At 38.8% G+C, this 22,874-nt stretch overlaps 1 protein-coding gene across 1 annotated transcript; it reads right to left on the bottom strand.

The window, feature by feature from the left end:
• Positions 1–232: 232 nt before the first annotated feature.
• slc15a2 (solute carrier family 15 member 2) lies at positions 233–22,478 on the bottom strand. Its single transcript, XM_063497828.1, has 22 exons — positions 22,422–22,478; positions 20,766–20,853; positions 19,386–19,527; positions 19,003–19,095; positions 18,540–18,639; positions 18,035–18,125; positions 17,875–17,952; positions 16,383–16,465; positions 16,123–16,206; positions 15,930–16,019; positions 13,632–13,676; positions 13,309–13,344; positions 10,566–10,654; positions 8,641–8,722; positions 8,161–8,286; positions 7,505–7,666; positions 4,746–4,792; positions 4,490–4,597; positions 4,137–4,236; positions 3,915–4,058; positions 2,881–2,985; positions 233–2,148 (listed from the first exon to the last, which is right to left on the bottom strand). Exons 1-22 carry the CDS (start codon positions 22,428–22,430, stop codon positions 1,942–1,944), a joined length of 2,109 nt encoding a protein of 702 aa, XP_063353898.1. The 5' UTR covers positions 22,431–22,478; the 3' UTR covers positions 233–1,941.
• Positions 22,479–22,874: the final 396 nt, after the last annotated feature.

Genomic DNA, 22,874 nt, shown 5'->3' with positions numbered 1-22,874 from the left:
TTGCCTAATTGAATTCCCTGTACTTGGTTTGTCCTACGTGGGGACATTTTACACATCTAAACTTGGTCAAAGAGTTTTTGTCAGATTTTGGTGCAAAATTGTTGCAGTTATGAAAAACGGGAGTAAACGATTGACAAGAATACAAGTTTTAATCTTCATTAAAACTTCAAACATCACAAAACAAGTTTATTTACAGAACTTTAGAGGAAAAATCAAAATTACACTTTTCCATGAATAAAAAAACATCACATATTGTCAAAAAACAAACCATAGGCAAAAAACATCAGTTTTTGCAGGTTTGAAAAAATCACACATACAGCACTTTGCATCATACTTCTTTTTGTTTTTTAACAGCACACTTGATGATTTGCAAAGATGGCTCTGTGATGATGAAGTGTCCCAATGAGCAGCATGAACAGTAGCATGAAATTCTTTCATAATTTTTCCCCTTTTTTTCATATCTGTGATTTTTCTGCCTATTCTCAAAAAGTCATCAGTAAACGAAATCCTTATGTATGCAAAAATAAAACTGGATGTTTCTGCACAATTTTAAACTCCCCAACCTGCCAGAAAGAAACAGAGTTCACTTCATCGTCAGCAAAGCAGAAAGCTTTACAGGGAAATCATTCACAGGTGGATACAAGGACTAAAATTGCTACAAATGAATGCAAAAAAGACTTTGAATGAATAAAAGTGGACTTTTTCAGTAGATTCCTTTTCAGCTCCTGTATGGATCCCTTACGCTCCTCACTGCTTTCTGACCCAAGGCCCTCAGAAAGCTTTCCTTTCACAGCTGCTTGGATTGTCTCCTATTCAGAAGGTCACTTGTTCACTCCCCAGCTCCTGCAGCTGTTGACGTGCCCGTGGGCAAGATGCTGAACCCCAGGTACCCCTGATGAATCCGTCTAGGTTTAAATGTGTACGTTAAAACTGTGTCTGTGGTTGCAAAGGGAGCCAATCCAAGAATAAAGGATTCAAGCATCGAATATGTGAAAGTCATTTAATCAATGTTAAAAGTCTAAACCTAGCTGTATGTGTGAGTAAAAGGGTAAAACCATTAGCGCTACATGTGACACGTGTCAATACAATCCTTCTGTTTTCCCTTGTATAGACTTCTGAAGCAGTTTTGAGGTTATGAGTTATAGTCAAAAGCTGATAAATCAAGACTGAAATCTATCCAGTGGTTGAGATTCTGTAATGAAACAGCTGCTTTCTAAGATCCAAACAATGACCAGACTGAAACTTTTTAAAAATTTAAGTGGCTAATGTGACTTTTCTTTTTTTGTTTCTTCAAAAAAGACAGCTCTAGAGGGACAAACTTGTAAATTTGTGTATTTGTATCCACTACTACTGAAACATTGTTTCAGACACTGGCTGCACTACATGCAGACCCTTGAAACTTGTTTGAGAAACTCCATTTTGTTTAGTTGTTCAGGTGCAAACAGGCAGAAAAACCCTTGTAATTAGAGATCATATCACATCAGGCATTTAGTAATGATGAGCTTTGTTTTCTGGAAATCAAACATCATTTTGATAAAGGCACACAAAGCGAACTGAATGCTTTCTGTCCAATATTTGCACAGCTTGTGATTATCATGAACAGCATTCTGACATGGGGTTAATATGCAGCAAATATATACAGTGTAGTATTAACATGCTTTAATAACACTATTGATCATTTTGCAGAAATGACTATTTTGTCTTCCTCGAACATTATTTCATATTTTAAGTTTGATTCAGGAAGTCCTTTCCTTGTAAGGTTATAAAGTTTGAAACGGGAGTTTTTCACAACATATGTTAAATGATGTCACGAGTCCTACACTTTAAAACCACAAGAAATCTCCAACAATCACATCTTAGAGTTTCATTTTCACTAAAATAATACCTTTATAAAGCACAAAGCAGCCAAAAGTATAATGAGGTGTGACTAATGTCGCGGTATTACATTCTGGTGCTCTTCCCCGTTTTGTTCAGTTCTATCTCGTTGTTTTTCTTCTTGAAGTCACTGTCGTCTTCCTCCCTCACTGAGTTTTCCAGGTAAAGCTTCTCCATTTCTTCGGGGTCAACGTAGGTGTAGAAGTGGGCCATGATGGAGAAGATGATGCAGACGCCCAACAGCAGGCAGGCAAACAGCAAGAACTCTATCCACTGAGATAACAGAGACAGTTTAGTGTTCGCTGCACGCGCTCGCAACCGATGCAGTTCATTTGTTGCTCACCAAGACACATAACCGTTTTAGTTGCTAACGTACGTTTTATTTAGGGTGGCAATTTAAAAGAAAACACTTTTGGTACACACATTGTGGGATAAAAGAGGTGAGAAACACACTCCAGTGGATTATAAGATACCCCAAAAAACATCCTTTTGTTTTAGTTCATCCATATCTCTCCATTAAACCTTGTTACAGTGCACAGGTAGCTTTAGTTTATTTCTACTTTATGATACATTGCAATAATGAAACTTTTGTACAAAGTACTTCTAATCTTTCTTTTTGTCCATTAGAGTCTGTTTTTATGGCTTTTATTATTTTATGTTACTTTAAAGCGTTTTAGTGTTTTTATCTCTTAAGTATATTGCTTTATGACAGACACAACAAATTTTGTTCTTTGTGTCTCACTGAATTACAATAAAGATTACTTCCTTCCCAGTTATCAACACGTTAAGATGTAATTTTCACTAGTTAGGGTTTATACACTCTCCGGCCACTTTATTAGGTGCATGTTGCCAGTTGCAGCTGAGTTGCTACAATTAGCTGATTAGATGCTTGATTACTGAGTAGTTGAACAGGGATACCACATGAAGTGGCCGGTGATTAAAAACCTTTCTTCTTTTTTGTGTAAGAGTTTAAATGTTTCCCACAATGCCCTTCAAGAGTCATACCTGTTCCAGTCCTGCCCCTTCTGCCACAATCAGCACTATCACATTGCCAAATGCCACCGTGAGCAGCCAGCCAGCCTGCAGCACTGACTTCATGTTGGCTGGAGCCTGGAGGTAAGAGAGATGCAGGATTAAAGAAATAAAGACAGCTGGCAGCCCTGGGACTGTACACATATTTAAAAGATTCGTGAAGTAGGAATTTGACATCTTAATAATATGACAGAAACAGATCTGGAGGGAAAATCAATTTCTTGGGCAACGTTCAGTGGATTAACATTTTAATAGTAAATGCACCGTTTTCTAAGTATTTCTACAGCTCTTCTAAAAACCCGTGTCTTGTTTATCAGTCTTTAATTTCACAGGTTGCTCTGAAACGCAGCATTCCTCTGACACAGCAAGCTAGTGGATGTCAGCTTTATGGCCATTAAATTGGAATAAAAAGGTAGCTAAATGCTTTACATCATCTTACTCTGCTTCAGTAATAATTTGTATTCAAATTGCTTAACAAATTTTATTAGCCCACCTGTCATGGAACCACAAATATTTCCAAAATCTGCCAAAAACATTGGTTTAAAAAACCTTTTCAACTGAATTCACATTTTTATACCCTAAAACTGAGCTGGCACACTGAGAAGTCAGCAGTAAATTTGAAGTCTGTGCATACTGGTGGATTAACCATTACAGAAACATAAAGAATTATTTTTCTATCAACGTGGTTAATTTAAGGCAGCTGTGGCATAAACCTTACACTGGGCAGTGGGATAATACATTTAAGCGCTATAGTTTTACTCAAATATTAACTGAGTATAAAGCTTCCTGTGTTTGCTAATATGGACAAAAGTGTTGTAAGACAATTTTCCCTTTTTTCCAACCAGATGTATTCCAGTTTGGAGAATTTTCCTGGTTGGAAGCTACTGTCCTTGAAAGCCTTTTTCTTTGAAGCCAAAAAGCTTTCAGTGTTTAATAATCCAAACAAAGACTTTCAGTGGAACATTAAGAGTACAGATAATCCTGATAGGTAGCGTGTATCACTTCACCTGTGAGTAGGAGAACTCCAGGCCAGTGATGGAGAACATGACCTCTCCAGCAGTGATGAGGATGTACTGCGGGATCTGATAGGCAATGTGCACATTGTTGGCTTTCACATCCTCGATCTTGTGAGGCACAATTTCACCCGCGTCCTGAGAAGGGACACAGAAGGGCTGTAAAACTGCTATGATCTGTGACGACTAAATGAAGTTGTTAGAAAGCATCCTGACCTCTGTGAGAATGACAGTGTAACACGCGCCAAAGTCCAGCAGGCCCAGGTTAAGTTTAGAGGTCTTTCCTGAGTTTGAAATGCAGGTGACATCAGTGTATCTGTCCAGAGGGCAGAAGAGTTACGTGAATTACAGGAAAAAAATCAAACAGCATGATTTAACTAATATTAACACTGCTTGTTGCTTTAAACAAAAAAAAATCACAACTTCAACATTACGATCTCTTTGGACATGGAATTATGAAAAAAGTGATGTCTCTTGTTTTTGCTTTATCTGTTAATGACGTAGCAGATATTTGGCATTAGAGCTTTTTCTTCCAGTTTTGACCACCACTTCCCAAAAATCCAACTTACTCGCCCCGCTGCACGGTCTTGTTATGAGTCACATTGTAACCGGAGGACATGTAGAAATTCTTATCTCCCACCGTTACGTTTAAGGCCTCCGGCTGTGTGTTGAGGAACCTGTTAAATATGAACCAGGAGAACTCGTGAGCGAACCTCATTATTCCAGGTTGACCTATATTTTAAAGCAGCAGGGGAGGCAGATTCAGATGCTTTACAGCTTAAGCACAAAAGCTTAGCAACAGCCTCGAGGCAAAAAAGGTTTTACCTCAATAATGGATTCCCGTCTTCGTTTTTTGTTATGTGATCTTCTACCTGAAAGATTAAAAAACATCAACACCTACTATTTGTAATTTATGCCATATTTTCAATTTACACTCAATGAAATTCTTTAAACTTTAGAAACTTGTATAAATATTAATGGAGATTAGCGTTCATAGAGAGTCTGTGTATTTCCTTCAGGTTCTTACAGCTGATTTAGACTTCTGTGGTGAATCTTTGTAGAGCCAACGACCTAACCCACTGAGTGCTGGTGCATTATGTGTTCATTGGCTTTTGGTTGTGGCAGCCATGATGGAAACAAATACTGGGTCGCTCTTTTTGCTTGTTGGTTTTTTTTTTATTCAAACATATTCCACTTCTTTGTAAATCCAGGAATTTGCGGACATCTGTGATTCCTTACACTGAGACTATTAATAATATAATTCCTTTTACTGATGTTAATGTTATTATTATTGGCATGCAGATTCACCCACCCGGTTAACGCTAAAGGTCCATCAGGTCAAAGACAAACAGACTCAATAAAAGTTTCTAGTTTCCTGATTGAAGGTTAACTGTGCTGCTAACATTTATGGACATTTCCACTGTATTTATAAACTGTACTTATTATAGTGTAATGTAACTAACATTCCTACCTCTATTTATAAACCGTATTTATTATAATGCAACCATCTTACTCAATTTGCACTACCTCTTTAACTTTAAGTCAATTTTTTGGTTTCTCTTTCTTTTTTTTCTTCTTTTTTCTCTTATTCTAAAGGAATTTTAATATAAAAATCTACATGCTGCTTACGGTGAGATGCCAAACTGTCTATCATTGTTCTTGTAAAAGTGACAATAAAGATCTATTCTATTCTGTGTAGGTTTTTAGAATGATCTGTGGTTACGATGTACATATGGTGCCGATGTATTAATCTCCTGTTACCGAGTCCCACAATAAAACAGCTTAATATGAATTTCTGCATTTGTATTTTTGCCTTTCTTTACTAACTGACCTCAGTGTGAACCAGGTGCACCAAACTGCTAAGCGGACTTGTCTGCTTAATGTGTTTATTTAATTTGATCGAGCAGACACGTCTAACTCCACGACCACAAGATGATGGCAACTCCGGGGTTTCTCTTCCATAAAGAGATTTCATTTAAATGGATCATTTCTCTCTGACTCTTCCTCTTCTGCTGCACCTAAACCAGCTGACCGACAGCTGATATTAAAGCACGTATGGAAATGCATTAATTTCTATGTGTTCGCCAGTTCCCTGAAATGTCCAGTTAAATATTTCACATCCATTCCTGTGGTAATCACTGTTTAAATAAAACTATGAAGGTTTAGTCACAAAAAACACTGAAGAATCATTTGCTGTTGTGTTGTAATCTGTCACACTGATGGAAAAATGTATGACAACATTGGCATCGTGTTGGAGATGATGTCAAGCTTTGTGAGTAAAGATGAGCCTTAAATGGCTTTCAGATTGTGCAGTAGGACTAAGAGTAGTTTACAGAGAGTTTCAGAGAACTTGAACGTGTTCTGACAACGTTTCTTGTTAAATTTGCGTACACGCTGAAATACAGTCATTAAACGATAATGAACAACTTTTTTAAACAGTTTGTTCTGCTTACGTTATAGCTAAATCGTCAGGGGGCTAGGTCTATGACCCAGCATTTTTGAGATTATGGATTTTCTGTGAATTCTTTGTGTTGGTATGTTTTAGTTTTCGATTATTTAGTATTAAGTCATTTATAGCATTGGCTGTATGTTTAGTTACGTTTGTTTCCATGTTGTCTGGTCCAGGTCATGTTTCCTGTTTTATTTTGAAGGTCTTGTGTTCCATGTTCAGTGTGTCTAGTTTTGCTTCCCCTGTGGTGTCATGTTCATTTGTGTCAGCTGTGTTTCCGCTTCCCTCATTACCGTCCTGTGAATTTAAGTCCTCTGTCTCCCTTTGTTCATTGTCAGGTCGTTTGCTTTTTTTGTGTCATGTCTATGGATTTCATGTTTCTCAAGTGTTTGTTTTTCTTCATCCTCATCCTTATGTTCATGTTATGGTTTTCATGCCTAGTTTTAGTTTTTCCCGTTCAACTTAACGTTTAGTTTTTGCCTCTGTTCGCCTCTGCCTTTTGCTTTTGTGTTTAGTTATCAGCCTGAACAAACGCTCGCTTTTTGTTAAATCCTGTCATCCTGTCTCTCGGTAGTCTGCTTTTCTGTCCGCTCCTCAAACAAACCGCCCTTCCAGCCGTTGACACGAATAATTCAATTTAAAATTTAAATGTTAAGGAAATTCAAGTTGGGAAATGATGACAGGATCTTTTCTCCTCTCTCGTCCACAGTGACGCTCATTCATATTTCTCGGCCAACTATGTTAAATTGAAGGCTCTGCTCTGTATATACCCGTTGCCATGGTGAATCATGGAATCAGAGTTCCATCGATGACGCCTTTCTCTCGCTACACACGCACATGCTCGACTCACAGTTGAGTTGATTTAACTGGAACAGGAAACTCGGTTTCCCAACACAGAGTTTATGATCAGACTCAGAGTTTGTTGAACCTGCTTTCTGGATCAGAGCACTGACCTCATGTCGATTTTTTTAAATACTTTTAAAACCAAACTCTATGTACCCTGTGGCTTTCTGATGATTTCTATTTAACTCACAATAAAAATATCCAATGTACTCATTGCTTATTTAATTCTCAATAGTCAACAGTGTTGGGAAAAAAAAGTGAAGATGTGGTAACAGCTCGTAGGAACACTCACTAATGTGTAGGTGATTCCAGCAGCGCCATGGTAAATGATGACACTGTAGGCCTTTTTCTCTTCAACCTTCTGGGTAGCCGAAAAGGTTCCTCCATCGACTACAGTGACTTCAAGATTCAGCTCCCCGTTGGACAGTGGAACAGTCTCATAACCAGGAGGGTCCTGAGAGAAGCCAGAGAGTTAATGTTTTTAGAAAATTGAATTATAAACTTACTCATTTGCCAGAATGAAGTTATAAAATCTCTTGTTTCTGTAGAACAGCTCAAGGCTTAGACACTAGTTTGTTAGAATCAAAGTTAACATAGCATTTTCACTGTTAATGGCACACTGAGTTTTAGTTTTGTCTTATCCCTCTCTTCTTACATGTATTACTTGTTAAATTCTGTTTATTTATTGTTTTGTACACGTCTGCTTTTTCAAAAGGTACACACACTTCTAATTGCAGCAGGCCAAAGTTAAAGGGGTAATGAAACCTGGAGAACACACACACTCATACATACTTGGATCTCTGAGAAATGGTCAGCCTACACTCCTGACATTTATGCAAAGAAAAATCCACTGTACATGTGAACGAGAGGGAAATGTGGTTTTTAATTCTATTCACCTTGAGCAACAGTGAAAAGTATGAAAAGTTTAGCCACCTGCACTCTTCTTACCTCAAGGTACTTGATTGACTGTAGAAACAGATCAGTGCCAGGAGCCTTCAGACTGACATCATTTTTAGCAAGGTTGACAACCTGCAAGAGACACTTCCCTGCAGGTGCAGGATTCACCACAGTTTTCTATTAGAGAGAAAAGCAAATCAGAGCACAATGATGGAAAAATATCAGGGAAAACGCTATTTGACCAGTTTAGACAATCACTATGAGATAAAATCAACAACAAAACAGTTAAAGTATAAGATTCAGGTGGGTATGCTAGAAAAAGCAAATGTACTTAATATCAGCAAAAAGATGATACTGTTAAGTTGATATTTTGGCATCCGAACTTTAAAACTGCAAGTTACCATTATGATTATACATCTGAACTGTACACATTCAGGTTTTCCTGGAAACATAAGCAGTAAGGGTTTTGCCGAGTGTGAGTGCTTTTCTGTAACAAGAGGCAATCACTCTATGATTGCTGCTCATACGTACCACAACGTTCACCTCCACCAGAGTGGCTGCTCCGAAGGCCAGGGCTGCAAACACCATTCCCATGGCCATTTTCCTCAGAGGTCTGAAAACAGAGAGAGTTGGTGCCCAACAGTTAACACCTTTACCTGTTTTTCACTGCTTTTTAAAATATTCTGAAAGCGTGGCTTTATCATTTTATCAGAAGGGTTATTTCCACACCAGTGTCCTCCCTGACCAACTCTCTGTCGCATAATTTCCTTGTTATGGCTGTGCATCCCTAAGTCTGGTCCTATTATTAAAAGGGAGTTCTTGTTTCCTATTGTCACCAACTCCTTGCTCATTGGGGATCATCTGATTGTTGGGATACTTTCAGAAGTATTACGTCACTTGGGTGCAAACTCCAGAAAGTCAGGATCTTCTAAAAAGAAAATTGGTCCACTAAGAATATGATTTGGGAAACTTTGGGAAGTCTAAAATGTTCAGATTATCCTGTTTTTGACAAGCATTTCTATTTTCCTGTGTCTGTATCATTATGGATCATGCATAAGGTAAGATGCTTTTACTGATGTGTGAGCTTGAATTTCTTTCTCAGCTTTGCAAGACAGAAAAAAATCGGATTGGATGCAGTGGTGTAAAGCATGCCGCCACTGGACTTTGGAGCAGTGGAGATGTGATCTCTGGAATCACGAATCACACTTCTCCGTCTGGCAATCCGATGAACGACTCTGAGTTTGGCTCTTGCCAGGAGAACAGTATTTGTCTGACTCTAAGGAGGGAGGATTATGGTGTGGGGTTGTTTTTCAGCAGCTGGGCTTCACCCCTTAGTTCCAGTAAAGGGAACTCTTAATGCTTCAGCATACCAAGTTTAATGCTGCCAACTTTGTGGGAACAGTTACATATATGCCTATATGTTGTCAGTACAAACGATGGCGGACGTAATTGAGGATGTCGTGCAGGTGCGTCCGCCCTCCTTGCACGGCACCGCAGACCATGCCCCACCACACGTAACCTCCTTGGAAGATCATGTATAAGGCAATGAGTACACATTATTGTATGACACTATTAAAATCACACTGTGTACTCTTAGAGGCAACCTTCAGACCAGTCCACCTCATCTAGTGAGTTGAAAAGCTAGTCTCAAACTTCATGAAGTATACTTAAATTCTGTGGATGTTAACTTCAATTCAATTCAGTTCAATTCAATTTTATTTATACAGCACCAAATCACAGTCGCCTCAAGGTGCTTTATATTGTAAGGTAGACCCTACAATAATACATACAGAGAAAACCCCAACAATCATATGACCCCCCACCCCCCACCCCCACCCCCCATGAGCAAGCACTTTGGTGACAGTGGGAAGGAAAAGCTCCCTTGTAACAGGAAGAAACCTTCAACAGAACCTGGCTCAGGGAGGAGGGGGGGCCATCTGCCGCAACCAGCAGTAACCTGATGAGGGAAACAGTGCTTCCTTTCACTGCAATCAAGTTCTCCATAACTATGCCATGAACCTGAAAATAACTAGTTATATTCATTTAATAAAATATTTTCTTTAAAAAAAAACTGTCTCATCACAAAAAGATCTTGAGATAACAGCATTTAAAAAAAATAAAGGCAAGGTCATTCTCTGTTTCCCTACCTGAGAAACAAGTATGGAAATTCATATTCACACTGTGAGAAGTACTTTGGAGTCGGGTTTAAAAGTAAATGTTTAACATTCATTAAACATTCATTTGTAAATGTATACTAGCTTTGTGTTTATAGACACTTCCCTCAATCGTTAACTTTCTTTTTCTTTTTCTTTTTTCTTTTTTTGTCTATTGTATAATCCTGAGAAATATATGTGGAATCACATGCTTCATTTTTTCCATTTTACGAGATTACAAGATGATCCTGAATGAAATAAAGGTGGCAGTATAAAACAAAGCCAAAAAAAATCACTACTCACGTGATCTTGAGTCCGCAGAGTCTAACGAGCGGATATATGATGAGGTCAAAGATAGGCACAAAGACAAGAATCAGCAGAGCATTCAACATCTAGACAACAAGGGGGAGGAAAATTAGTTTTTTAATGACTCTATAAAAGCTCTGTAAAGTTCATAAAATCATAAATGTTGCGTCAATAAAGAGAGTGATTCTGATTCGGTATTGCTTGTAAAAAGATGGCAGTGAAGAAGAACCATAAAAGTGTTTTCATGAAAATAGCCTCATCACAGCCTAGTCAAACATCGGTCTTCATTAGTGAGGGGACTTGAGAGATGTTTCTTTTCACTGGATGTTTAAAATCTGTGCCTTAGATTAGCTGGTAGGTTCTGCATTAGAAGTATATAACAGCTATGCAGGACACTCCATCAATTATGGTGCTGTATTCAAGCACACTGGCTTTGAAACCTAACAGAGACTACGAGGGAGTGACTTTAAGAGAGTCTCGGGTTGTTTATATCAGAACAACATGAAGCTTTTTTTATGCTTAGTCTTTAAATCTTAAAGCTTAAAAACGCAGTAACCATTAACACTTTATGGTCAAGTTGTGTAATGCTCTTTACTGGCAGGTCATGTAAAACTAATTCAACTGACGATGTATTCCAGAGTGTTTGCATAAATGAAGCTGCAATGCAAGGCTCACATGGTAAGCCTCACTCATGACATCCGCAGTGCTTGCTGACACTGGAGATAAAAAGAAACATTTTAATTTTTCCTGATGGCTTTGGTTTATTTTTGACTGTAATAACAGTGTGGCTTTTAACATTATGCAAGTTTTTGTAACTAGTTTGTAGTTTAAACTACTAATGTTTTAGCAATGCAAACTACAATCAATTTCAACCATAAATTTTGACTATGAACTTCAACACCACACGCCCATTTCAGCGGCTTGTTTATTTATCCATTCGATGATATTTTCTAATTTTTCATATTGCCTAAGCACCACCGTCTATATTTAAGCATCTGACACCTTTATACAACCAAATTCTGAAACTAATGGATAAAAATCCAGTTCAGTGGATAAGGGACGAGCTATAAACTCTAAATGCAGCACATCAATTTCGTGCTCTGTATTGGAAATATGTCAAACGGTGTTGTCCCTTTTAAATAAATAAATAGAAAAAAATAGAGTCTGGCATTTATCCAGTGACCATAAAGGCTGCAATGAAGGCCATGACCAATGGTCAAGTGCAGTTTAACATGTCACCGTCTTTTACTGCTTTTCTTAACAGGAATAAAACTGTGACTGTAACTATGACATGATAAACTGCCACAAACAAAAAGGAGGAGGGAGAAACTAATCACATACATTCATGTGAAAATAAAGTTTTTACAGCTCTCTATGAAGTCCTGAGAAAAGCTAAGTCCACCCCATGATTCAGTAGTATGCAGAACCACCTTTAGTAATGGTTTTCTGTACTTTATCAGCCTCTCATCATTAACACAACATTGTGGGTGAATTTTGGAGGACTCTTCTTTACAGTGTTGTTTCCATTTATTGAGGTTTGTGGGCATTATTTTTTGCACAACTCTCATTTAAGGTTCCACCACAGTCATTTCAATCGGGTTGACGGGACCATTTCAACACATTGATTCTTTTCTTTTTCAGTCATTCTGTTGTAGATTTACTGCTGTGCTTGGGGTCATTGTGCTGTTACATGGGCCATTTTGGGCCAAGCTTTAGCTGTTAGGGTGATGGCCTCATATTTCACTCTGGAATACTTTGGTATACACAGGAGTTCATGGCTGACTCAGTGACTGCAAGGTGTCCAAGTTCTGTGGCTGGAAAACAAGCCAAAATCATCACCCCACCATCAACATAGTTCGAATGAGGTGTTTGTCCCTTTTTTAAAATCTTCACCAAACATGGAGCTATGCATTACTTCCACTATCCAAAGGACATTGCTCCATTGTTCTTGAGTTTTCTCCAGATGCAACTTTGCAAACCTAAGTCATGTTGCCATTTTCCTGGCCGCCCTTACAAACAAGCCAGCACTGTGATGAACTTTAGCATCTAACATGCTAACTAGCATGCTAACAGACTCCATGCTAACAGAGTCTGAAATGTAGCTCTTGGATTTTCCACTCCTGGGAAGGCTGTGGTATTGTGTTAACAGAGCTCCAGAGCAGCAAACTGATAAACAATTCTGCTTCCATAGAAGTATTCACACTTGTTCATGATGAATTAAGTGCATTTGATTAGCAGCACCTGGCTGCTGTTTACCCTCTTAATAGCTATAGAAACTGTAAGGGTGTACTTAGTTTTTCAGGGGACTGCATAGAGCACCATGAAATGTTTTTTAAAAAGCCACAATACATTAAAATATCTATCATTCTTACTGAAATTCAAATATGCTGATCAGCCAGAAAAGCATGTTTAACCGTTGTCAGCAGTTTACAATTTAGCCAGTGATAAATAAAATACTGAATCCTTGCAATATACAGTAAATTTAACTTAACCCATTTCCAAAGGTAAAAATTTGCATTGAAACACAGTGTGTTTGCTTGCTAAACCATTGGAAAATTACTTTGGGTCATATACATACACATATATCAGTACTGTTACAAGTATATGCTAAGAAATCTGTATCCATCTCAATCATTTTCTGCTTTTCTCTGGACTTTCTGCCGTTCATTATTGCTTTTTTAGATTAGCAGAGACTGCGCACAATTTGCATCCCAGCAAGAGCCAAATAAGCTGCACATACCTGCATTTGGTCAGGCTTAATAGCGAAGGAGTTTCCCTATAATAAAAGAAGACAAAGACAGGAGAGACACTTAAACTTTATGTTTATAAATCTAAACTTGATGAGTTGATGATTTTTTGACTTGATAACGAGCCATAAACAATGTTATTAACTAGAATAAAATGATAAACTGCAGCAACACCCTAACAAAGAAAAGCTCTCTTCTAAAGACCTGTTTGTGATATCAGATGCTAATCTAAACCAGCCCACTGATAACAATGTGAAAATACAGCATCAGCTTTTTAACATCTTGACACCATTACTTCACGTAAGTAAGGTCTTACAAAAGCCAGGTTCATCCTCGTGGCTTGAAGTGTCCAGCGGGAACCCTGCAATAAAGAAAAGACGCCGTCTGTTACTGTCAAATTTCTTTAAGGCACAGCAGATGGGATTTCCTCATTTTCCCTGGAAGGGACAATAATAATAATAATAAAGGGATAGTGTATTTCTGACATGTCCTCTAAGAAATCAGTTTTAAATCAGTCGAATTACAGGAAGAAACGGATACAGGAGGAAAGAGAAACAGGAATGTTGAATGTGGCTTTGAGGTTTTTCTATAATCAGATGGTTGTGTTGACTGTTGGTCAGAGGAGAACATAACAGACACTTATGGGATTTTGCAAGAAAGTTTCGCCACAAGACCTTGATCTTGTGCTGACACAGAATGCAGTCTGTCCAAGTAGGAAGGGAACTGAGGCAAGTTTTTCTTTTTGATTAAAAAGTAAGTAAAAGCTGTGACTGTAAATGTTGCTTAAACTGGAAATAAAGGCCTAAGTACAACAGTGGAACACAATTTAAATAATACTTAAGAATATTTAATGATTAGTTATTATTAATGATTGGCTCTCTTCCACAGTGTGTTTTTTTGTCCTGTCTTCTTCCCCTCATCCCCAACCGGTCACGGTAGATAGCCAAGTCTCCCTGAGCCAAAGGGTTCTTCCTGTTAAAAGGGAGTTTTTCCTTCCCACTGTCACCAAGTGCTCCTTCACAGGGAGTCGTCTTATTGGTGTGGGGTTTCTTTTTATTATTGTAGGGTCTTTACCTTACAATGCAGGTGACTGTTGTTGTGATTCGTCAATATATAAATAAAACCGAATTGAACTGATGTGCTAATCACATTCCTAGAGCTTATTTTCATTGGGCATTTAACTTTAGTACATGGTGTATAAAGTATGGGGTTTGGATACATAATGGAGAGCAGCTCATTGTGAAGGTTCATATGTCTTTTTCCCAACCAAAAGTCACTCTTCCCTCTCAATCTCATTCAAAACACACGAGTTCAGACTAACAAAATCAAAAACAAAAGACTACATCACTGCCAACCTCACTACGATTCACTGGCTACCTGATTCATCACAGCTGATTTAAATGCCTAAATGACATCAACATGTCTTGAAATTCTCTAGAGGCCTGGTAATGAACTAATCATGTGATTCCGGTGTGTTGACCCAGGGTGCTATCTAAAACCTGCAGGACACTGGCCCTTGAGACCTGGAGTTCTTCATCCCTGTTTTAAAGTCTTCCATGGTCTTGCTGCTACCTACTGTCATGGTTCTGGGTTTTAAACCCAAGGTTTTGCATTTTTGGACTCTAAATTTCAAAAGCATTTTTTCTTTGTGTTTGTTTTTAAGCTTTTAGTAATGTCATTGAAGGTGTGTTGGTATGTAGTACTGGTTTTATATTCTGATCTCTTGCGTAATCTAGCCTTCTCCGTATCATTTTGTGTCTTGATAAGCCTGTCTTGATAGTGGTTACTTGTTTAGTGGCTTCCTTTTTTTATTTCAATACTCTGTGTCTACCCTTGTGTCTCACTCCCCTCAGCTCCACACATGCCTGCGCCTCTCTGAGCCTGATTCAGCCGGAGGTCTCTTCCTGTTAAAAGGGAGTTTTTCCTTCCCACTGTTGCCAAGTGCTTTGTTCGTCTGGTTGTTGGGGTTTCATCTATATTATTGTAGGTACCAACAGTTGCCTTCACAGGCACAGAAACATGTATTTAGTTTTACTTCACTTTGAAAGTTTTGGCTATTTCCCCACCTGTTCCCTCTCCCCTTACTGTCTTGTTTATATGTTGTCTCAGACTCCTCTTGTCCTTAATTGCATTGTTCACATATCTGGCATTTGGATTTTATTGTCCTATTCTGTAATTGTTTTGGATTCTGTTTATTTCATTGAACTTGCAGCATTAAAAGATGATTTTTGACTTTATTTCCTGTGTCCTGAGTCTTGCATTTGGGGCCGCAAAACGCAGTGGTTCACAACACCTACTGAGATTTACTCGCACCTCAGACACATTTTATCTGTTCCTGCACGCTCATTACAGAAGGACATTTTGTGTTAGAGCTGTGGATTTCTCCAGCAACTATTTTTAAATCGGTAAATAAATTAATTCATTCTTAGAAATGTATTTATTTATCTTACCTGTCATAATATTCACACTGTTAAGGTTTAATGTCTTCTGTTTTCGGTTATTTTATTTGTGTGTAGTTGTCTTTTTGATTTTGGATTATGACTTCTTATTGCATTATGTAAAAGTAACTCTGTTTTACAAGTTAAGTTTATTATTATTTATTATTTTGTCTTACCTGCTGATCAAAGAGAGCCCAGAACATTGGGAGGGGGATGTAGAGCACCAGAACTCGCAAAACCATCTTTATCTCCTGAATCAGACGCATCTGTAAAATAAAACACACACACACACACACACACACTGGTTAGATGACTTTTAAAAAAATTCTACGCATCAATGAATTACTAGAAGGAGTTCGATGACGTTACCGAGTACTTCTCCTCAGCCCAGTCCAACCAGTGCTGTCTCGGTGGGTCATGTTTTGATTTGTTCCAACGATTTTTAAGTGCAAACTGTAGGTCAAAGGTAAATAATTGGAATGAAAATGGAGTGTGTACAACACAGACAGAAACCCCAAAGTGTGAAATTCATATCTTTCTTAATGATTCTTGGCAGTAAAAAGCAGTAAATCAACGTGCTTGCACTTCAGCTCTCAGATAAGTCGAGGGAGAAGTATGGGATTACTCACCCCAATGCAATTGCAGACTTCCCAAAGGATGTTTCCCTGGGGAGGAGTTCTCTTGTACAGACTGCTGCCAGCAATGAAGACAACTGTGCACGATAAATAAAGAGTCAGACTGGACTTGTTTGAGTGAAGATCACAGCGAGTGATTGCCTTGATGTCAGAACAACCAAAATAATACTGAGTACCGATTTAAGGATGGTTTGTCCTCTCACAGCTGCTAATGAAGGCTTTGGGGTAATCAAACCTATCATGCTGTAAACGTGCTTCAGGCTTTTAGCACTAAAGCTCCTCCTCTGCTTCACCCTCACTGTGATCTGTCTGTGACCTCTCAAGAATTAAATCACAGTTTGTTTTCAAAGCGAGGGTTCAGTTAAGCATGAATCCCATAAGGATCAGGGGTGACGGGGACCGAGAGGCAGAGACAACTGACTGTCAGGACAAATGTGGATGGACCTTGATCAAGTGTAAGGCCGGCTCATGAAAACGCAAGCTCAGCATGCTGATCACAGCCTGGAATAAAGCTCAGATCTCGAAATGCGACTGGCAGGTTTGAAATATAGGTCAATATTTTCATACTGCAGCATCGCATATCATTAGCACACATACTGCAGTTAATAACACGTTGCTAAAAACATGGAACTGAAGATTCTAATCGAAGAAGGACAACATGTGAGTTCAGTGCCTATTAGTGGCACTATTTTCATGCCCAAATACTGAGTTTGTGAAAAAGTTAATTAAAGCATTTCAAAAACAGCAGAAAGGGCTGTGTAAAAAAAAAACTGTGGACAATGTAGGGCCCAGGTTTGGATCGTATTAATTTTATTATTCCTAACCCAGAGCAGGATGAAAAATCAGACGCTCGTCTGAGCTGGATGCACTCAGAATCAATATCTTTATAATATGCACTAGTGTTCAAGTTAAGAGAGATGGGACTATCACTATGTCACTCAGGCCCTCATTGCTGCGTGGAATAATGTGAGTGGACGATACATGTTGAGCTTTGATATACGATGGATGCTATATGTTTCGCTTCCTATTCTTTGCCAGGCTTGTTCTGTGCTGTGTGGCTCTCTTTGAATTTTAGATGATACTTCTATGATACACTGTGATAACTCTCTATATACATCTCCTGCTTTGGGAGCATCAGCAATCCCTTTTTTTAGTCTGAGCTGATAATTTTTCCAAGTCACAACTCAAACCGTTACTGATGTTTTTTATGCTATGTGTAACTTGATTTTACAAGATTTTCCTGCCACGGCAGAGGTTTGTGCTAATGCTCAGATAAAAAGGTCAGTTTTTCAGGGAGCTAATAATATTTACCCTGACCATTTTTTGTATTTTTTCCCTGAAATAATTCTGTTATTGTGCACAAACAGAAATAATGTATGCTTCCCAAAGAAAACTGTCAAGTTTAGAAATGCTATGTTGAAAAATCCCTTGCTCTGTTTAAAAAGCACTTGGAGAAAACTCTGTAAATGTTGAAGTGGAAACTCACCTAAAGCCACAACCATCAGGGCTGCAGGAACCCCAAAGGCCAAAGCATAACAGTCTCCACCAAAACACTTCACGTCACCTGCAGGAGTGGTGTGTGTTATTCACACAGCGGACCTCACTGGATATAATGTAACATTGTAAAACTACGACTATACGCTCACCTCTCAATATGGGTGTAATAATAGTCGACAGGAAGCTGCCAGCATTGATTGACATGTAGAAAATAGAGAAGAACTTCTGCCTCTCTGTGGTCTAGAAGGGATCAAAAACATAATCACTTACTGAGTTTAACATTGCTACAACAACTCCACATGACCACTGTTGTGTTAAAGAGTATATAAGCCTTCAGATGAGTTCCTAAACACTGTTTGGACACCAATAACACCAAGTAAATCTAGCACTGCAGTTTAAAGTATTATTTTTACACAGTAACAAAGTGGTTAGCGAGCAACTGCCAATTCCTACATGCCACAGATAACTTCTGAGAAGTATGTGTGGCTCAGTAGCTAATGTTTGATGATGGGCAGGTAGTTATCACTAGGCCGCACCTCAAAAATGCGTTATATAAAAGTTATCAGATAGCTGGGATTGGTTTCTGTTAACCTTGTTTTCTTGGTGTACCGATAAAAATAATACAAATATGTCAACAAACTAAAGAAGGCTTACATGCTCCTCGTCAAACTGGTCACCTCCGAACGCCGCCACGCAGGGTTTGATCCCTCCGGTGCCCAAAGCTATGAGTATCAGACCTGACATGGACAGAGCACTGTAGGACACACGGACACAAAACACAAACTGCTGATTCAAACTACAACACAGTGTATATTAATAACAGTACAGTACTGAAAAGAAAGAAGAGACTGAATGAATGGCACTCAAAGAATCGCTGAGTGAAAACTATGGGAAACTGTACGGCATTGGGAACTGTGATGGGCATCAGTTTATCAATGACATGACGTTTATGGACCAAAAAAATAACTTTATCCTGATTCAAAACTTTTGAAATCAATGCTCAAATTCCTTCAGTGCAATAAGGATTATTAATTATTACACCTCCTTACCTCTTCCTCTTCTAACACTGCTGGGCTGTGATTGTGCAGAGTGATAGAATTAGCTCATGACAACTCACATGTGCAATTCGGTGCTTCCCACGGTGGGAATGGCTCCAACCGACTTGACCACATGGCCGATCACATATACAATGGACAGGTAGATGATGGTCCTGTGGGGAGCAAGCTGTGATTATGTACAGGGCATTCAGGCCTTCTTCAAAATCTCTATGTGTGCTCAGAATGATTCATCTCCAGTAACAGGCAACGTCAGGCAAAGCTAGCAGCTTAAAAGGAGATGATGAAATACTGCACATGCATAAAATGCGCCTGTTTCCGCCATTGAAAAATAAATTTTTTGCTAGCTATAAGTCAGGATTTCAAGTTATGAACACAGTTTGCACAATGTATTTTTGTTATTTGCTTGAATCCACACTTTTGCATTTACAGCTGAGAGACTCACTTGTATTTTCCGAGCCAGGAGTCAGCAATGAAAGCTCCCAGTATGGGTGTGAAGTAGCAGAGGCCGCTGAAAGCATGGTAGACAGCAGTGGAGAGGTCCTTGTCCCATTTCAGGTAGTTGACGAAATAGAGCGTCAGCAATGCTGTGATCACACACACACACGAGCAAGCATAAGCTGTGAATCAGCTCACAGGATGGAGAAGCCCAAGCCCACACCTAAACACCACAATACATCGTAAGCCTTCAACATGAACTGTCATATTCTAAAAGTATTATTGCACTCAGAATCCTTTCAGCGAATCCTCCGCAGTTCATGAATTCAACAATACCACATGATTACATTCTGTTATAAGATAGATTTTTTTTAAGCTTTGCTAATCGCAGGTTAAACCATCACATTAAATAATGTAATCCTGACACAACCTCTGTGTTTTGGTGGCTCATCCTGCACAGCCAAACATCGGTGACACCCACTGTGCTTACATTTAACCTTAGAAGATCCACAAGTAAACATTCTGGGTTTGAGTTTGTCATTCAGGTAAGCTAAGGCATTTTAACCTAAAACCAAAAAGCTGTTGGGACATTTTCTTAATAAATAAGCCATAACAGACACGAGAGTCGCTTGGGAAAGTTTAAGATGAACCTTGTGTGCTGCAAAAGCAAACATCACAACTCACACTGTTAACTAAGCAACATCTTCATTCAAAACAGACGTCCTAGCTTTTCCCGAGCACTCAACTACATCTCTTGAGCTCCGTCAGCAGATGGCATTTCCTGGTTGACTGCAGTTGTGCTAGCTTGTAGCTCTTAAATTACCGTAGAGGCCAATCCAAAACAACTTGGTTATTCTGATGGTTACAGAATATCAGTAATCCATTATTTTCAAACCACTTACCTCTCTGATGCGATCTCTCTTCTTTTATTCATTAGTAAAATTAATACCGTTGGTATTTTTACTAATGACTGAAATAAATGAGCTATTTGGGGTCTATTTTTTTAATATTCTCTCACATTTTAGAGACAGTACAATTAAATAAAACCCCCGAGTCTTAAGTTCACTCGGATTGAGGAGAAATGTCAGTAGCTGAAACTGTGGACACAGTGCATCAGCTTAAAACTGCAGGAAATTGCGTGGTGTATTTACATGTGTGTTTGTGTGTGATCCGGCTGAAGTAAATCTGTCACTTGTGGAGATAACTGAGGTCGTGTGAGGGAACGAGAGAGACCTTATTTGTTGCCTCTCTATTATATTGCCCCAATAATGCTCATATACTGTAATGTAGCAAGCTAAAAGTCCTCTGTGAATCCAGAAAACCTTGCTTTTATTTGGGCTTTATATAGATTTGCACTGTAATATTGCCCAGGCATTTATTTGCATACCTTTCATGCCATAGTAGGAGAAGCGTTCGCAGAATTCATTCACCACTATGAAGCAGATGCTGACTGGGTAATTGGTCCCAAAAACTTTCTAAAAGAAGCAAAATGTATTAACAGAACAAAGTTCAGCACTTTTTAAAGAGTACACATTATTCTCCAAACAATCACACCGAAGTAAAAGCACATCCAGAATCCACTATCTAATCTTTTTCCCCCCACCTCAAATATAAACAATAACTGGCAGGTTCAGTGAATAGTTTTATTCTCTGACAGAGAATACTCTGACATGAAAAGAGAGGAATGTAGCTGATATATTCTTCCTGTTAGTCAATCTCACAAGATACTGAAGTTAATCATTACGCAGAAATAGAAGTTTTATAGGTTTAAAGCTTTAATGAGACCAGGCTCAGTTAAAATGAAGAAAAATATCCATCGCTTGAGTTCTGAGTGGATTTTTCTGGAGTGGATGTTTAGTATTCAACTAAACACCGTGTGGGATGTTTTGATTAACAATGATCTGCAACTTTACGCTGTTGCTTTAGTGCATTTTGACAATTTAGGCCATCTGTCAGATGGTATCATTCACATCAGCTGTAGCCCTGGTATGTAAAGGTATGTGATTCATGTACTTACAGCTCTATACAAACTGTCTACAAGCAGTAAAACACTTTGCACAACCGGCTGCTAAAAATGGAGGCTTCTGTAGAATTTTACTGGTAATGATGTGCTCACTGATCTGGAGCTGGATGTAATTAATATGAGTTCAGTGTTTTAATCATCATCATCATCATAGGTCCATGGCCTCATTCAGTGAGCTTTAGGCAGTCAGTGAGTCACAGTCACTCCAGTGTATACAAGCAGATAAACACTTACTAGGAGTAGTTAGATTGGTGCGTCCCTACTTGGTAATGTTTCTTTTTTTTTTAATTGCTAAGACTTAATTTAAGGGTTTGTTTACCAAATGTACAGCGAACATATTTACTCCCATCCCCATGTCAGTTTTGGTGTCATTTAATTTCAATTAATCAAAGCATGAAAACATGTCCATTCAATTTCAACATGAGTCCATTCAATTTGCCTCTGATATATAATTTTACCTCGCTGTATCAACAGTTTTCTACAACTGAGGAAAATCAAAGCGTGGTAGATATTGTCCATTTTCTGCATGATACCCCTGGAGATTAAATAAATCTGTACAGTAAGCATATTAAAAATGATCCTTTAACGGATTTGCTATCTCCAAAAACATAATCGCTCAGGCCACATGTGGCACCAGGTTTCTCCAAGCAGCAGTTAGTGTGGGTTTACTTTTAGAGGGGAGGGGGTGCCTGTTGCATCATCTTACCAATAATAATTTAGCATAGAGCTTCAGTGAGAGCTTGGTCTCAAAGCAGACTTCCCTCTGTCTCCTTAGCCCACTTCTGCATGCTTCGCATACACGTCAACAACACATCTTTTCGTGTTTTATTTCCACAGACGTGGAAGTTGTACGCGTTCCAACCCGCGTACAACTTTTCTTTTTTCTTGTTTTTCTTTTTTTGTTTTGTTTTGTTTTCTTTTACTACGCATCTTTCCGTGGTAAAAATCAGAGACGCACAACAAAACTAACTGAGCAACTCAGCACATAATCCGCAAAACATCTCAAAACAGCACGTTTACCTTTCCCATGTTGTCGTTTTAGATGCGAGAGTTTGGGATCTTTACGGCAGCACCGGGAGCTCCTGACTATCATCCAAGTCCGTCCCACTCCGTTCCGCTCTCTGAAGGCACAGATGCAAAAACCTCGGACACTTACACTCTTAAAGCACACTTAAAGTTAATATTCCACCACAGAAAACTGGACTTGTTACCTCAGGAAAAGCAGCGAGCCTCCGGACTTCGGTCTTTTGTGAAATATTAAAAAGGAGGTAGCAGATGAGTGTTTATATATGCGTATATTTACAACGCGTTTCACTCCCTTTTTTGGGGGGAGGGAGGTCCGCAAGTTGCAGTGAAGCGGGATCTACTTGTACAATAGAGTCGTTGTTGCACTCAGCCGCAGACCTGACTGTGGGATGGAGGGTCAAAGTGTTGTGGATGTGCGGGTCAAAGCGCATATCTCTGGTTGGATGA

This window comes from Pelmatolapia mariae, linkage group LG16_19 (genome assembly GCF_036321145.2).
Source record: "Pelmatolapia mariae isolate MD_Pm_ZW linkage group LG16_19, Pm_UMD_F_2, whole genome shotgun sequence".
NCBI classification, from domain to species: domain Eukaryota; kingdom Metazoa; phylum Chordata; class Actinopteri; order Cichliformes; family Cichlidae; genus Pelmatolapia; species Pelmatolapia mariae.
Note: the sequence above shows the minus strand (reverse complement) of the source record. Positions and strands in the feature narration are given on the sequence as shown.

Excerpts from the sequence above, each read along its gene's own strand:
- slc15a2 (XM_063497828.1), bottom strand. Across the intron at positions 10,655-13,308 it reads TTAAGCCTGACCAAATGCAG|ATGTTGAATGCTCTGCTGAT; the intron begins GTATGTGCAGCT and ends CTTGTTGTCTAG. Across the intron at positions 4,237-4,489 it reads AAGACCGTGCAGCGGGGCGA|ATACACTGATGTCACCTGCA; the intron begins GTAAGTTGGATT and ends CCCTCTGGACAG.